The following is an 18,313-nucleotide window of genomic DNA, read 5'->3' as shown; positions in this document are numbered from 1 at the left end:
ACCACTGACCCATCTCTCCAGCCCCTAAATATTATTTTTACTTAAAGAATTTATACTTGAGCTCATTGTTTCTTATTTCAAGTAGGAATAGAAAGATTATTTTAAAGCATTGTCAGTAAGTTTGTTTTTAAAGTACTGTGTAACATTTACTTAATTTTCAAAGTTAATATGGTTAAAAGTGTCGTCCTCCATGGATAACCTATTAAATTGGCACAGGAAGTAAGTACTGATTAGAAAACTGTGTGTAGGACAGATAGAATTCATCAAATTGCCAGCAAATTCTGTAGATTACACATAAAATAGATTTTTCTGCTTTCATAACATAGCATTCTAGTGATTGTATCATTAGCTTAAAGATATTTTTCCAAAATGCTCAAAGATTATGCTATTCTGTGCTTACAAAGTGTATTTTAAGACTTACTGTAAAATAAGAAAAGACGTAACTTGATAATTTAACAGCGCTTTTATTAGAGAAAGTAAACAGTTTTTAATCTAAGTGTAACAGGAAAGAAAAGAACTTTCAAGTTTTACTTCAGAGTGTCCTGGGAAAGCAATGACTCACCTGCAAATAACTTTGAAGAGGGCTGTTTTTCCATTTTACACATACAAATAGAAGCCTGAGTCAGCTCCAAGTTCCTTAATGGGAAGGTAATTTGTAGATGCTTAAAATGGTAGTAAAAGACTGCATCTCTAAGTACACGGCATTAGCTAGAACCCGGGTCTGAAAGTTCGTGAGATGAGCGCATCCTGAGTGGGAGCGCTGATGGCGGGGAGAGTGAGGACAAAGGCCTAGAGAATGCGGCCAGCGTGAGCCGTGAGATGGACCAGTGCTCCTCACAGCTGCACTTGTTGGTCTCTGATTAGGTATAAAGGACGAGCTGCTCACTTTTGCATGTTGGAAGGCGCATTTCATTGTTTCTGTTTACTTCTTCTGAAATTTAAGTGACAGCTATTCAATTAGGTAATCCATGCTTATTCATCCCCCTTTTTTCTATTTTTGATTAGTTTATTTCTAAGAATTAGAATTGTCTAAAGAACCTTTATATATCTCTACATGTTTGAATTTGAATTTTTTAGAACTGACCATCTGAAATCAAATTTTGCTCGATTTTAGACTAATGACATACTCAACAAGGAGGTTTATGTTATTGGTCAGCTAGAGGCCCTTGTATAATATAGAGTCTGTTGACAGAACATTCCTTGGAGACCGTCTCATCAAACTGCTTTTGGTTTAACAAAGCCCAAGTTTGTTGCTGTTCATTGCTCAATACAAAGTAGGTCTTCACTGTGCCCTCTTTTCTTCATTGTATACATATAACCAACCCTGTTTAAATCCTAAGCTGTTTCCTCATAAGAGGAAGGATTTCTCTATTTAGCTAATTGTTTTTTATTGATAAATAATACAGACAAGCTGAGAAATCATCTGTTGTTTTAAAAGTTATAGAACTAAAACTAGTTTTATATTCTGTAACTTGAGAAGCAAAATATTCCATGAAATGCCAGTGTTAAATTTATCACTTAGCCTTTTGTATGGTACTGCGAGCAGTATACAGTATTGCTAAATACAAGAATGCCGATATGATTAAGTACCCTTTGTTCTGGTAATGAGTAGCTTTAGCTTAGGTGGGAAACATCAGATATAAGATATTTACCCATTAGGCAATGATAAGACATCACTATTTATTTAGGGTTGAGATTCTCCAAAACTTAGGTAATTCTTTTGAAAGGGAAAAAAAAAATCAATTTCTTTTCTAGAGACAGACATTCTTAGTTCTTTTCTAAAGCAGTGACATGTAAGCCCAAGGCAATGCTTAACCCATGAATTACAGCAAGGTCACATTTTGGAAACGTTAGCTATTTTGTATTCCAGTGGGATAGTCTTGGTTTTCTTACCAAAAAGCTTATGTGTTGACTCATTTCCTTTACTAGTATGGCAATTTCCTGCACACATTTAAAGATTAGATTATGTTACCTGTCTTTACTAATCTTTTTTTTCATTAGGAATCTTAAAAGTTTAACTCTTTGATAGCCTACTTTGTTTACCATCCATAAATAATGTCTATTTGGTTTGTATGCTTCAGCTATTTGTGTCCATTTTTGTGCAATACTAGTTTCCCACATTTTGAAGATACACTGAATTATTCTGTGTTATGTGCCTGCGTCTTTAACCATCTTGATGCTTATTGCACTTGAGTTAGACCTAGTATGTGGGTTTTGTTGTAGTCTTACTAACCAGCTTATGTAGTTCTTAGTTGTAAATAGCACGTTAGTTTTAGCTGTTTATAGAGTGCTTGACTAACTTCTGACCTTTTTTACTAATGCTTCATGGTTGCCCTACAACCATTTAGGACGCTGCATTGGGATACAGATCCATCAGTTCTTCAACTTCACTCAGATTCCGATTTGGGGTATTGCATAGATTTATTACATTCCCTCTTTAATAATTAATTTGCTTTTGGTGAAACTGTCCTAATATTACTTTGCTCTAGTTTCTAATATTGTGCTTGTGTTAATATCTAGTTAAGGCAAGAATTATAATTTACTGTGAAACCTCATTTATCCTTTTATAATGAATGAAATAGTCTTCATATTTAATTTTGTAGGTACCATAAGTTTGCCTACTTAAATGACAAAATTCTTTATTTCTGTTTTTTTGTATAAAATTTTCTAAGATGTACTAAAAACTTCATATGTATATATGTGTGTGTGTGTGTGTATATATATATGCACATTAGAAGTATTTGCTGTAGCCATTGTACATGACTAAGATAGCTCTTTTCCCTTGGTAATTTGCAGCTTCTGAAATATGTAATCATGTACTTGAGCATCTGAAGCAAGAATAAGTAAGCCTTGGATTGCATATAGGAAGTCTCTGATTTCTTGTACATTCTCCAGAAGACCCCCCTTTGGCTGTGCCAGGTCTTCTCCCTCTTGCCCCCTCCCCTTTCTTCCTTATTTTCAGTAAATGTAGTTTTTGGAGACGTGAGGTATTACCCTTGCCCTTCTCCTATAAAATCTTAAAAAGTACATTGTTTTCTTTTACTGTTGGGTTTATTAGACTTTCCAATTTGTAATTTGGCCCTAAACTGTAGCCTTCCCTCTCCTTTTTCTCTAGGTAAGCGAGTGATTTATTTAATGGTCTGTATCTATTCTAGATTGATTCAAGTATCCTTGAATCTTAACCATTTCATTATTTGATTATGCTTTCCCCAACTAAGTCTAAGCTATTCCTGAAGTAGGAAACACATTTAAAATGTTTTATGGCTAACATATGGCACCTTACAGCAAGATTTTTTGATTTCTTTTTTTAATTATGTTTTTCTTTTATTGAGATGGTGTCTCATATAGTCCAGGCTGGCCTCAAACTACTAAATTCTATGTTCCAGTCTTCTAACTACTGGGATTACAGATGAGTGCCACCATGCCTGGTTCACAAATTAACTTTTTTAGTGTATTAATTTTATTCTACTTTTTTCATAAAGAATTTAATATAGGTGTTAAAGAACATAGAAAAATGTCTATACATATTAACAGTGACATATATTGAAGGTGTGTTTATAAAACATGTGAGACTTTTATTTCAGATCTAGGGAAGTTACAACAGTGCCTATATTGGATGTTCTTTCAAGAGACTTTTATGATTGAGGATTTTTGGCAACTGGGAGGTGTAATTTAGTTTAGATACCTAATAACTAAGTAAAAATTCTCTAAAGAACTATTAAGAACTATTTTTCTTTTCGTCTGTATTTTAACTCTCCTGTTATTTCCTCCATTTCCCAAATCAGAAATGACTTCTGTAGTTTCATTATAGTCAAGAAACCTGTTATTTTAGGCTTAGAAGATTTCAACCTTAGTATGTCCACTGTGAATCACAGACAATGTTAACTATGTAGAGATTTTTTTAAGTTAAATAATTTATTTTAAAATCCATAATGATGTGATTCTATTGTCTACCAAATGTAAGAAATAAAAATAAAGCTTCCCAGCCTGTCAAAATGACTTGGGGTGGAGACACTTGCCACGCAAGCCTGGCCACCTGAGTTTGGTCCCTGGAACCTACATAAAAGTGGATAGAGAGAAGTGACTCCACAGATTTGTCCTCTGACCTATACACACATGCACGCACGCACAAACTTGTTTAAAGAAAAAAGAGAAGGCTTTCAACAGAAACCTACTTTCAGTTTTAAAGTCGTTGTCTGCTAATGGTCAGTGGAACTAAACAGGGCTGGGTGAGATGTTTATCTCCTCAAGACAGTCTGGAATCATAATTATTAGTTCATACAACTATCTATCATGTATAGTGGTCCATTCTGAAACTCCTGCCCTCTCACACTGCTACAACTCACACACTTGCCCTAAGAACTAACACTACAGCTTATAACAATGAGAGCAAGTACCCTGAGTAATTCAGAAATACCTTTTTCTGTGCTGTGGTTTAATCCTTTTGCTAACGTAAAGCCAATTCATTGGTCATCTCATATTTCTCTAGGAAAGCAGGGCTTTAAATTTCAGTGCTAGATACAAATGAATGTTCAATTCTTAATTTTTAAAAATAGCATGCTTGATGAAGTTAAGATCTATGATTTGTTGTATTTAAAAGCATTTATATTCACTTATTTAGACGAGGACCTATTAAACTTGGAATGGCCAAAATTACTCAAGTTGACTTTCCCCCTCGAGAAATTGTCACATATACAAAGGAAACTCAGACCCCGGTTACAGCTCAACCCAAAGAAGGTGAGTGTCCGATCTGAATGTGACTGGTTAAGTGGGTAGATGTGGATTTTTCTTCTTTTATGCTTGACATTCAGTGGTGAAGGAGTGTGGTATATGCACACATGGGTGCACATGCACATGGCGGCTAGTGGAGGATGGATGTCCTGCCCTGTCACTCTGCCTCATTGCCTGGAGACAGGCTCTGTCACTGAACTTGGGACTTCACTGGCAGCTAGCCCCCTGTTGCTGTCCTCCGTAGTGCTGGAGTTAACAGCACGCACACACCCCCACACAGACCCCCCCCACACACGTGCTCCTGCTTGTTTTGTTGTTCTTGTTGTTTGTTTGTTTGTTTGTTTTTGTTTTTTGTTTTTTTGTTGTTAATGTGGACCTGGTGATTTGAACTTAGGTCCTCATGCTTGCCACAGTAAGTACTCTTACCCACTGAGCCATCTTCCTAGCCCTATTTTTGACATTTTTCTTAGAGAATCATTATAAAACTAGTAATGCTTCACAGTTTCTGTATTTATATATCTTTTTAAATCACATTGTAATGAGCTCACAGATTAAAAACATCACACAGCTAAATTAATGTAGCCACTCAACTATTTACCCAGTCTTTTTTCTTTTTCTTTTCTTTTTTTTTTTTTTTTAAAAAAACTATTTATTTAAGAATTTTAAATGCTGGAGAGATGGCTCAGCAGTTGAGAGCACTGGCTACTCTTCCAGAGGACCCAAGTTCAATTCCCAGCACTCACATGGCAGCTAACAGCCATCTGTAACTCCGCTTAGTTGCAAAGAATCTGATACCCTTATGCAGACATACATGCAGGCAAAAAACACCAGTGTACCTACAACAAAAATAAATCACTAAAATTTTTTAAAAGAATTTGTAAAGTTTTTCCCTGACTTAAATTTTAAATTCTCAGTTTTCGTTTTGTCACTGATGTGTACTTTGAGAATTAGAAAAGCTAATGTTGTATTTCTGTGTCAAGCTTAATTTTTTCCAGAAGAGATTATATACAATGGTAAAGGAAGTAAATTCTTTTCTGTAGAATAGAATAGTGTATTCCGATAATACTGTTGTTATTATTCAAAGTCATAAGGACAATATTACTTTAATATTTATTTAATATTATTGGTAGAATGCTTGCCTAGCATACGTGAAGCCCTGGGCTCAGTTTCCAGTACCACACAGATGAACATTTGTAGACCTAATTCTTCTGCTTCCCTTTATGATGTAAGGATTCTGTTGATTATTGAGTAGCCTTCAATCTGGGTGTAATTCGAGGCCTTATGCACAGATACTCGTATTGAATATGGAGTCCTTTGGCCCTTAAACCAAAGTACTATATTTTAAGTTGAGGATATTTTTTTTCTTTTTTTGGTTCTTCAAAACAGGGTTTCTTTGTGTAATAGCCCTGGAACTTGCTTTGTCGAACCAGGCTAGGCTCAGACTCAGAGATCCACTTGCCTCTGCCTCCAAGTGCTGGAGTTAAAGGCATGTGTCACCACTGCATGCCTTTAAGTATCATTTAACAGCTAATGACTCAAACACAAAGAAATAAGGTAGTTTTTTTTTTCTTTTTGACCAGCCAAGCTAGTAAATTTATTTTGCACATTAAAGAGACTTAAGTAAGATTCTGAATATAAGTTCACAATCTCTTATCTAAAACTTTTGGGACCATATATATATTGGGTTTTATAACCATTCAGCTTTTAGGAAAGTGGTAAGGTATATTACCATGCACTAACACTCCAACAGCATCTTAAACATTGATGTTTCAGAAATAGGAGATAGAAGCATACCCAATGAAATAAATAATAATTGTAAGTAGCTTTTTTTATGATCATGTCAGGGTTAGCCACTAAATATGTTAGAATTTTGAAACTGTTGGCAATTTGGACATCTTGCATAAGGCATTAATTATGGGCCCATTATAAACTATTCTCTAATAGCTCATGTGTAGGGAGCGTTTTTCCTATTACAGAAATTCAAGTGTGGAAATGATAGCCTAATGTTTAATTTATCTTTAAATTTTCAGTAAGTTGAGGATGCACGAGCTCCAGATAAGAACTGGTTTTTGTTGTTGTTCCCCAGTATAGGATTATTTGGGTTGAGGCCTTTAACACTGTTATACTTGAGCTTTGCCAGCTTTTCCATGAGCCCAGGAATGGTGTCTTTCTGTTATGATGCCTGTGTCTGGCATGTGGTGGGTACTCACTGCATACCTAAAGGGATTAATCACTGTTACCAACTTAGGAGAAATTTTACCTACCTGGGATAGTTAATTTTCTTTTTTCACTATGAAAGCAACTACTAAGAAATATATTGTTTTTAAGTGTTAATTAATTGTTGGTGAAATTTAGATGAAAAGGTCTGATGAGTCCAGTACTTACTGAGTATATCTTAATCACTATGTGATCTTAGGTAAAGATTATAGAGTCCACACCTAGGATATCTGATGCCCTTTTGCTTCTGTGGGTACACACACATTTTCCTGTACAGGTGGTGCATGTCTTCCTGTACACACACACACACACACACACAACAACAACAACAACAACAATCCCAGACATAAAGCCTTGATTCTTATTTGCAGACAAAGAAGCTAAAAGAAGGGGTGATTATCAAGGCTTATCAGGTAGTAACTACTATTCCAAACCAAGTGTAACTGACTCTAAGTTGTACCTTGTCTCTCGTGTTGCCACAAAACAGCAAATGTTGTGTATTTATAATAGTAACCTATACTAAGAAGCTTTAAGGTTTTTTTTAAAATAATATTCCAATACAACTATAGATAATAAAATTTTATAAAACAATACCATCTCTTTTTTCACTTTATCTCCTTTTAAAAAAAATATTGACTACAAGTGCCAAGTTTATTGGTTTAGAACTGTAGTTTAGCTACGTTTCAAAAGGAGAGTGTGGTTTAGATGGCATTAGTATGTCTGCATCAGAGTAAGTGTCATTTTTATGGTGAATAATGAATAAGCACCTAAGCCTGTTCACTGATAAGAGAGCAAGTAGAATTTTTCTTGATTGACAGAAATGCAAGTGACCAGGTGGATAAACTGAGCCCATTCTAGAGGGTTCATCTGCTCCATAGTCCTTTCAGGATTTCCTGTGTAGACTAGATTTAGAGGTTCATTTTACAAAAATCCATGTTTGTTTATTTACAGTCTGGCCAATGTTCATTGAGTTTATTGAGTGTCTGCTGTCTGTATATGAAGGCACTAGATCACCTTTTCCCTGCTTTTTGGTTTAAAGCTTGGAGTATCTAAGTGGAGAAGAATGAGAAGCATACACTCACTCATACCATGAAGCCTTTCTAGCCTTTGCAGGTTCTTATAAGCATTAGAGAATCTGGGTTTTTTTTTTTTTTATGTCATTACAATTAATTTCATGTAGAGGTTTTAGAGGCAAGAAGTAAAAAACATTAAGATTTTTATAGTGAAAACACTTTGTGCTTAACTACATTCTTTGCTTTATATGTCGCTCCTCAAACCCTGCCCAGATGGTTACCATTTAACAATTACGTAAGGGGCTAGGAGTGTTGAGGTTAGGAGAGCCTGTTTGCCTCTCATTCATGAAACATTGGACTCAAGCTCCAGCATCACAAGTGTTTTAAATTGTAATTATCTGAGAGAAAAAAATTCACCGTAAAACAAAACAAATCCTAAGTCACACCTAGAGTGTGACAGTGAATTCAGAAGGCAGTGTAGTCAGTGCAGGAGTAATGTGAGGGAAATTGGTCTTCAGTCTTACCAGTTTCCTTTATTTAAATGGTTACACTCCCCTTTCAACACTAACCTGTTTAAAAGGCAGTTCCATTTCGTTTTGTTTTTCTCTATTCTAGCTATGTTCTTACTGCCAAGTGTACTCTGAGTTGGTGGTACTCTTTCTGAATCAAGGAGCTTCGCTGTCTTTCAGCACCTACTGTGAATGAGATTGACTAAGGCTCTGTGACCACAGTCAATTCCCTTCCCTGCAGGTAAACAGCTTGTAGAAGTCAAGAGCCATGCCCACAGGCACACTCCTCTTCCTCAATTTCTGCCTTCAACCTTTTACAAGTTTTAACTCTTGAAAAATCACATCTCTTTAGTGTGGATTTTGTTGTTATGTATTTGTTTTTTAATTATTAAAGAAGTTAATTTAAAGTAGGAGGAAATCCTACTACTTTACCCTAACTAGCTTGTTTACATCTTTGGAATCTGGTCCTGGGAAGTTAGCCGATGAGCTAAGTCTGCAGTGGGAGAAACCAGGGTTATAAGCCAAATAATCTCTACTATTCCACTTTGTATATGGAGAGATTTCTGATCTATTGCTTATTGGTTTAATGAACCAGATATTAATGTTTATTAGCATTTATAATGTACAGAAGCTTGTTATATGTAAACAACTTGTAATATTTTGTTGTATAATGTTACTATCTTGAATCTATACTTCCCATTTGTAGACCAAATTTGTGGGCTTTCTAGTAAATAATATAGTATAGCTTTATCTAAAATGAAATGTGTTTTTTATTTTTTGAGTTTTTTTGTTTTGTTTGTTTGTTTTTGTTTTCTAGACAGGGTTTCCCTATACATAGCCTTGACTGTCCTAGAACTTGATCTGTAGACCAGGCTATCCTCAAACTCAGAGATCCATCTGCCTCTGCCTCCTGAGTGCTGGGATCAAAGATGTCCTCCACCACTGCCCAGCTCTAAAATGAAGTTTTAAAAGGCTCCAAAATAGTGCATTTAACAGATTAGTTTTAACCTTTAATATGTGAGACTGTACGTAGAAGTGAACATTACGTTGTTTGTTCTTAATCTTCAACTAAAAGGTTTAAATCAGAATAAAGCTATGCCCCCTCAAAAATGTAATATTCAATAAGATTACAGATAACTAGATTACTAATGATACCAATAAGGCAAAAATAAAATCCAGTTTTTCTGTTTAAAAACAGATGTGCTGGGGTGGCTGGAGAGATTGGTTGTTAAGGGCACTGGTTGCTCTTCCAGCACTCCAGCTATCACATGAGCACAGCTGATGGTAACTCCAGTCCCAGCAGGCACCAACACTCTTTTCTGGCCACTGTAGGTACTGCACATATGTGGTGAACAGATGTATATGCAGGCAAAACAATCATACACATAAAATAAAGATTTTAAAAAAAGACTATGTTGAGACAAATTCCATGTTAAAGTAGATGGTATATGCCTTCTACTTATTCTTTCCTTCTCCCCCAACATTATATCTAAATTCAAAATACTCATGACTAAAATGTCAGCTCTGTTTCCCTTGTTGAAAATACAAATTATTAAACAAATACAAGTGATTCTATTCAAGATGTAAAAAAAAAAAAACCAGAACTAAGGAAGGAATGAATCTTATCAGTATACTGATAGAACTTTGTTCCGTTGGAGGCTGTCTTAAATATCCATTTGATTTGAAGGTATAAGAAGATAAATTCAGGGCTGGAGAGATGGCTCAGTGGTTAAGAGCACTGTCTGCTCTTCTAGAGGTCTTGAGTTCATGAATTCAATTCCCAGCAACCACATGGTGGCTCACAACCATCTGTAATGGGATCTGATGCCCTCTTTTGGCACTCAGGTGTACATGCACATAGAGCACTCACATAAGTAAATCTTAAAGAAGAGGAGGAGGAAGAGGAGGAAGAAGATTCACAGGGGGAAGGCAAGATGGCTCAGTAGGTAATGATACTTTTGCTGTCAGCCATGATGACTGGCTTTGATCTCCAAGATCCACATTGTAGACTTACCTCCGTAAGTTGTTCTCTAACATTCACATGTGCACTATGGCAAACATGGGCCCAGGCATGTGTCTATCCACATACATACACATATTAGATAGGTGGATGGATGGATGGATGGATGGATGGATGGATGGATGGATAGATTTTAAGGTTATTTAAAAAATATTAAGTGAAAGTCATTCCTGCCTGGTCTAGACTTTTAAACTAATGATTGGGGAATTCCCATTGCTAATAGATGTTTACAGGGTTACTTATAAATTGAATAATTTTTATGAGCAACAAATTCCCTGATTTAAGTTAGGAATTCATCATAAGATATTAAATCATCTTTAAAGGGTACATACCAATATAATGAGACTAATAATGAACTGGTTACCAACATTAATATTTCCTGAACAGCAATGCACTAGAGATGGCTGAAAATCATAAGTGATTTATAAGTGGCAATGTTTGTTTATTATGGACTTTCTAAGATCTTGCATATTACTGTTTAAACACAGATATTATAGAATAAGTCAAAAGTGTACTTTATGCCCTCTTAAATGTATCTTAAGTATGAATGGCATGTAAATAAGAGAACCTGTTCAGAAGACATCTTCCTTCAGGTGAACAGAAGCCACCCATTTCACAGATGATTTAACCGATTAACCCACCACTTTGCTGATTGTTCTAGTAACTGGAATTTCACTTCTTGCTGTTGTCTCTAGGTGCAGCTTAATTTACAGAACAGATTTCTTTTATTCTCATCAAAATGTACCACAATTTTGGTGTTGTTAAAGTAAAAAGTCAGTGATTCATTAAAGCTAGTTTTCACATGCATTGACAAGAGAAGTGCCATTTTAAAGTAACTGCTACCTCTCTGCACTCTTTACTGCTCAGCTGAAACCTTAGCTTCTCTCTCAGGGAAAGCATGGAGTTTAACCACTTAGCATGTAGAAATGAATATTCATCAGTAAAGTGATGTGGCATGGCAGTCTTCCTGATGACTTACAGTCTTCCAGTTTTTAGTGTGTTATAGCTTACCATGTAACTGAGAGTGTCTGAGGCTATCTATACAACTGTGGTGTTGAATCTGAAGCCATATTAGTGGTCCTATGATAACTATGGTTGTAAAAGTTCTTATTAAGAAGGATGTATTGACTGAAAGAAACGTTGTTCTACTTGAGATACGTGTGTGTGTGTGTGTGTGTAGTAAATAACCTACTATATATGTGTATGTTTGTATATACACACATACACATATATACACCTACTATATGTATATATATACAGTAGGTAATTACTTAAAATATTCTATTGTGAAAATAGTCTCTTTTTGTAGAGTTTCTTTAGAGCAGCCTGTTTGCTTTTATATTCTTGGAAAATTACTTAAATGACCTTTCTGAAACTTAGTTTAAGTACTAATTATAGTTTTTTAAGTCCATGTTTAATCATTGTAGAAAAGGTATCTGTTCATTGATTCTAAAATGAAATTCTAAGGGTGTGTTTAAAGAGTTACTGCTAACCTGTTTGGCAAATGTTGTGTAGCAGACATACACAGATGAGCAGCTAACACACTTTATCCACATGAATGTTTCAGAAGGAAAGAATATCTGGAAATGAGATCTTTCCTGTTAAATATGTACACTAGTCAGTCACTTAGCACGAAAGTATGCTGACTATATGCATTACAACAGGAATTTGACACCTATCTTTGGGAATGGTACTTTTGAGTGGTGTAGTACAACCAAGTAGAGGGAGGAGACAATATGGGCGGGAGTCTGTAATTTATAAGTCACCATGCTTGAGAAGGACTTGTCCAGGGTGACTTGTACATCCTTTGTTTTAAAATTTACATACAATGAACCTGGTACTTAATAGAATTAATTAGGAAAGCTGATAGTATTAGCAAAAACTGTATGGTTTTTTTCTCATACTAAATGTAAAAAAGAAAGGAAGAAGAAACCCACAGTGCTACGAGAGCAACATTCATTAAATTATTCTAGAAGTCAGCTTCTAAGTAAATGTAATTAAATTATTTCATTTCAGTACCCCTGCAGATTATTCTATGGCAGAGTTGCGTCCTAATGTTGGAACAGTACAAGATAGAGTCACCATCAGACACACTGCTTTCAGATTAATAATCCTTTGTGTACGAGAATTCATCTAAGAAGGAATAGTGTCTTTCTGTTTCTCTATGTGATTATTTTGCCCAAAAAAGCTTTCATTTTTTTAAGTAGCACAAAAGCTGTAATTGGCATGCTTTGTAAGGAAGTGTCAGTGTGCAGGAGAGTGGCGATCACTAAGAATTCTTTTACGTGTTCTTTCCCCTTTGCGCCACCGCCTCCTCAGCAGGGTCACTGAGATCACTAGCTTTTCTTGAAATGGCCATTTTCACTGGCAGGTGCATTATACCCTGTATTTTCAGATTGTTTTTCCATTCTGAATGTTTGGCAGGTTGATTGCTCTGGCTGCATTGACGGAGAAAGGGCTGACAAATGCGGTTGGGCTGGCTGAAAAGACAGTGATTACTGTTTTCCTTTGTGGCTGATTGAGGCCCTTGAAAGGAAAAATTTTAACCTTCACCATTTGGTTCAAAAGTATGAGCATATATTGAAATCACTCGTGCCATTTATCCTAGTTCTGTAAACTTGTCAGACGTAAAAATCGCTCAATTTCAAGTAATGTAGGATTGGCATACGTCATTATCATTCTGATTAAGTTGGAGGTTGTATCATTGTGTGCGTTATACAGTGTCATTTAAAGCTTTCTGTGCACAGGTACAGTTATATTTTTATTGCGTATACTATAGAGTTGGAAAGATTTTCTTAGCTTTCTAAATCTAACACTGTGTGTGGTTTGGCAGCTGGTGTGGCCTACAAGCTGCATTTTGTTTGCAGGGTAAAGGCTTGTCTGTAGCCTCCTGGAGTGTGGGTAATTGCACAGGCTCACCAGTGGGGAGAGACACAGGATTGGAAGCAGTCAAGCGGAAGAATGTTATGCCATCCCCTTGCCACCTTGCACTGGAAAGACACAATCCCAGCAGTGCCATCTGGTTGCTGCTATCTAGTCAGCTGGCCTGACTGCTGGGACCGTGACTTGGCAGCTGGTTCCCAGCCTTGACCGTTCTTTTGTGTAGGTTGTATGTGTATGTGTTTTAGATCATTTTGTACATGGGTCAAGGAAATGACTATAACAGACAAGGCAAGCCTTCTTACTTAATAGGCTTTCATTACTGGAGATGGACTCTGGTGCAGACGCCTGCTGCCATTCCCTGATGCACAGCTAAGATGCACATGGACAATAAAAACACAGGCTTTTTTTTTTCTTTTTATGAATTCTATCTTGGTTTGTAGCGAAAAGAGATGGTAGATAGGGTTATATAATCTATATGTCCTATAACATTTTTAAATCAATTATTTCAAGTTACATACTAGTTTGGGGATTCATGGGATTTGATAATTTTAAAAGTCTTCTAAATATTGTATATCTCCATTTATTTTTATTAAAATTAAAGAAAACTGTTTTAAGTGCTTATTGCCACATCACACAGTGATAGATAATGAGAGTCACATTTAAAATGACAGAATAGAAAATGTGATCTCAAAGCTATTATCTTTAAAATCTGACTCTCAAATAGCAACCTGAGAGTTAATGTAAGCATCGTTATGTCCCAGGAAGACCCATCAGACACTGATGGTTTCAGATCACAAGTAAGCATCTAGCTCTGTGGGCTGTTTTAGACATTTGATTTTTTTTCATTCTGCCACATTAATGTGTCAGCATGCTCTACAGAACTAGGTAGGAGTCACATGTTGTTCTGTCTAGAATAGTAATGCTTGTAAGCTTAGACTTCCATGAGGAATTCTTCCCACTTATATCCTACTTATGCTTTACATGGTTATAAGTAGGATAACTCTTGATGAGGTACCACAGGTAGCTTACAATTAAAGTTTCCATTTCATTCTTTAAGTTGGTACTGGTAAATTCCCATTGTTTTTGGCTGTCTTTACAAATGTTCCACCTTGAGGGAGTTGTGATGCCTCTGAGATACTGCCTTAGGGTCAGTTGACAACTGTCTGTATTAAGCAAGTCTTTGTTTATTGTTCAGATGAGGAGGAGGAAGATGATGTAGTGACTCCTAAACCTCCTGTTGAGCCTGAAGAAGAAAAAACTTTAAAAAAAGACGAAGAGAATGACAGCAAAGGTACCTCAACATATTTAAGGTGTTTGCTTTATTTTGTGCTACTGATTCCTCTTAAAACTTGTTTTTATTATTTATGAGTTATAGTAGAATAAAATGCTCTAAATCAAAGATAATATGTGGCATTTCTTGAACCATATTATAATAGTGAGTTGACAAGATTTAATTAGCCTAAATCATACTTTAAAAACAAAGACAAACCTTTTTTCCAGCTCCCCCTCATGAACTAACTGAAGAAGAAAAGCAACAAATTTTACACTCAGAAGAATTTTTAAGTTTCTTTGACCATTCTACAAGAATTGTAGAAAGAGCCCTTTCTGAGCAGATCAACATCTTCTTTGACTACAGTGGAAGAGATTTGGAAGACAAAGAAGGGTAATGTTTAATTCCTAAGATCAGAGCTTCTGCAGCCTTAACGGATATTCATGTTAAGAATAACACAAGTTATAATGCTGTCTTTTTTGTGATGATCTTTTTCTGTAGGGAGATTCAAGCAGGTGCTAAGCTATCATTAAATCGACAATTTTTTGATGAGCGTTGGTCAAAGCATCGAGTTGTTAGTTGTTTGGATTGGTCATCCCAGGTAAAGTATAGAAAACTAGTTATTATAACTCACTTTTTAATTCTAATTAGCATATAGTTTTATTCTGGTTATAGGACTTCTTGTTATTAAATCAGTGTGTGTCACATTAAATAAACAATACTGGGTGGTGGCTCTGACATTGTCACGTTGACTTGCGTACCTTGGAAGGAAAAATTGGAACTGCTTTTAGATTTGAAATTCAGGACTTTATGTTCAAACCCAATTTTGCTAATTTAATTATCCACTGAACACTTGATATAAAAATTAAACATTTTGAATGTTAAACTGTGCTAATTTAAAATTAGACTACATCTTGGTGAGTGTAACTATGAAGATAATTTTCAGAACAACTTGTTAGACAATTAAGAACATAAAATAGTTCTTATTATTCATACTTTTTTTTTTCCTTCTTCATTGTTGTGAGCAGTATCCAGAATTACTTGTGGCTTCCTATAATAACAATGAAGAGGCTCCACATGAGCCTGATGGTGTGGCCCTTGTGTGGAATATGAAATACAAGAAAACTACCCCAGAGTATGTGTTCCACTGCCAGGTAAGTTTGTCCTTCAACTGTCTTCCCATGTTTAAGGATTCATTCATGAATTTAGACAAGTGCCTCCCCCCCCCCCCAATAAACATGTTTTCATTGGATTGGCATTTACTAAACCATTCCATATTTGCAAACAGCTGTCAGACACAAAGCTGAGCACTCTCAGTTCAGTATGATCTGTCCTTTTTAGCTTTCCTAACATCTCTTATAATGTTTAATCACACCTAAAGTCCTTTGCAGTTGTGACTTTCTGTTACTGTGATTGACCATATAGACAGAATCTTCAGGAATACTTCTTTCCCTCAGGAAGTAGGACTTACTGCTGAATATATAATTAGACATCAGCCCCCTGAATCACTTAGACATGGCCTGAAGACTTGCAACTAAATAGTTTTAAGTAAAAACATGTGGTTGAAGTAGGAAGCAGATGTAGATTTTCTTAAGTGGATTTAGCAAAAGTTAGAATTTGCGACTCTTTACTGATTGTATAAGTTAAAATCTTAGTAGTGTCATAATTCAAAATAAACAATTCAAACCAAAACTAATATATTCTTTATTGTCATATTACAGGCAGGTTAGTCACAGGCCAGCTTTGCTTTAAAAATGTAATTGATTGAAGCAGGTTTTATTTTGTTTGATAATCGTGTAAACATATAAAGATCACATTTGACTTTTGAACAAAAACTTACAATTTTTTTATAATATTATAATAGAGTGGGTTGTTTTTAAAACTTCTGATACCTTAAGCAATAGAGAGGTAAATATTTCAGATTTGATTTTTTTAATTCACCAGACTTTTCTCACTTAAGTCTTAAATACGAAAATAATACTTTTTTTGCAGTCAGCTGTAATGTCTGCTACATTTGCAAAATTTCATCCAAATCTTGTTGTTGGAGGTACATATTCAGGCCAAATTGTGCTTTGGGATAACCGTAGCAATAAAAGAACTCCTGTCCAGAGAACACCACTGTCAGCTGCTGCACACACAGTAAGTAACTAGTTATTTCCTAAGACTTCTGTTTGCCTTCACCACCGACCATATAGTCCCAGGAGAGTGACTTCCGAACATGCTTCCTTGTATGTGGAGGGTGCATATATCACGAAGTCATCTGTCTTCTAAGACAACCTCTTATTAATCAACAGAATAACAACAAACTTCACGTTAAAACTAAGTCAGTGATGGGGATGCTGTTCCAGCAATGTTCAAGGTCGTAGGTTCACTTCCCAAGAGCAACAAAACAAAAGCTGTCAGGTTTCAAAGCTGTTTTGATAATGAAATGGAATACCCATAATTAGACTAATTTTTTTCTGGGTTTTGTTGTTTGTTCGTAAATAACCTCTGAAAACTGTTTTATGTCTTTAGCACCCTGTCTACTGTGTAAATGTTGTTGGAACACAAAATGCTCATAATCTGATTAGCATCTCTACTGATGGAAAGATTTGTTCCTGGAGTTTGGACATGCTTTCCCATCCACAGGTAGGCTAAACTTAGGAATGTGAAATTTTGAAGTAAATTTTAGTTTTTAATTGCATATGTACCCCTGTGTGCATTTTATCATAAGTTATTTTTTATGCTATTGTGCAGATTATAAACCTAAGTGTGTGTTGATAGTTTAAATATATCTTGCCAAAGCTTTTTCATTTAACTGAGGTAGATTTGTATTAATAGTATGTTAAAACAACAGCATACAAACTAGTTACAACTAGAAGCTTTGTAATAAAATTTGAAATTAAAGCTCTACAAATTAATTTTCTCATTTTTTTTCTATGTAGGATAGCATGGAGTTGGTTCATAAGCAGTCAAAGGCAGTAGCTGTAACATCTATGTCTTTCCCTGTTGGAGATGTCAACAACTTTGTTGTGGGCAGTGAAGAAGGGTCTGTGTATACAGCATGCCGCCATGGCAGGTAAACCTAGTAGGAATTAGCCGTTGTTTAAATTTGTCCCTTGAGTCATCTCATTGAAACAGCTTGTTCCTTATTTAAGTCGAATCCTCTTCTAGACTTGGGACATTAAATTCGGACACTGAAGACTTGAGTTAATTTTTTGTAACTGTAGTAGTTTGCATTCATGTGTTTTGATTGTGTGGGTTGGGGTGTGTTGTAGAGATCTGTGTGTGCTGCAAAAGTTACTGGTACAAGGTGTGTTCAGCAATTAGAAATGCAGTATGTATGTTCCACATATTGGCCTTCAGGTTTATAAATGTGATTGTCACCTGTTTTCTGTTTAGGTTTATTTGAACTTAGAGTTTTAGTCTGAGCCTACTGATAATGGTATAGCAATGTCACTACGTATGTTAAGCTGACTAATAGTTCTCTTACTGTTCAGTCAGTTTTGAAATTGTCTAGCTGTCCTTTAAAAACATTGAGCATCTGGACCTCATTTCCAATATAGATCGCCTTCATGTCAATGCTTTTCACTTAAATTAGTCCAGATTGTTTCCTACACAGCAACCCTACACAGCATCCTTATACAGCATCCTACACAACATCCCTACACAGCATCCTTATACAACATCC

At 35.6% G+C, this 18,313-nt stretch overlaps 1 protein-coding gene across 2 annotated transcripts in view; it reads left to right on the top strand.

Annotated features, from left to right (window-relative positions):
- Dync1i2 (dynein cytoplasmic 1 intermediate chain 2) overlaps positions 1-18,313 on the top strand; it is a 48,435-nt gene that overhangs the window by 16,944 nt on the left and 13,178 nt on the right. For both annotated transcript variants that reach the window (XM_028762863.1, XM_028762862.1), the window contains exons 5-12: positions 4,622-4,737; positions 14,569-14,664; positions 14,874-15,036; positions 15,145-15,244; positions 15,672-15,797; positions 16,636-16,782; positions 17,158-17,271; positions 17,568-17,701. In XM_028762863.1, the coding sequence (XP_028618696.1) occupies positions 4,622-4,737; positions 14,569-14,664; positions 14,874-15,036; positions 15,145-15,244; positions 15,672-15,797; positions 16,636-16,782; positions 17,158-17,271; positions 17,568-17,701 (996 nt within the window). The remainder of the gene's footprint in view (positions 1-4,621; positions 4,738-14,568; positions 14,665-14,873; positions 15,037-15,144; positions 15,245-15,671; positions 15,798-16,635; positions 16,783-17,157; positions 17,272-17,567; positions 17,702-18,313) is intronic.

The sequence above is a fragment of the Grammomys surdaster genome, unplaced genomic scaffold (genome assembly GCF_004785775.1).
Source record: "Grammomys surdaster isolate TR1022 unplaced genomic scaffold, NIH_TR_1.0 136, whole genome shotgun sequence".
Classification (NCBI taxonomy): domain Eukaryota; kingdom Metazoa; phylum Chordata; class Mammalia; order Rodentia; family Muridae; genus Grammomys; species Grammomys surdaster.
This window is presented reverse-complemented; position numbering and strand designations above follow the sequence as displayed.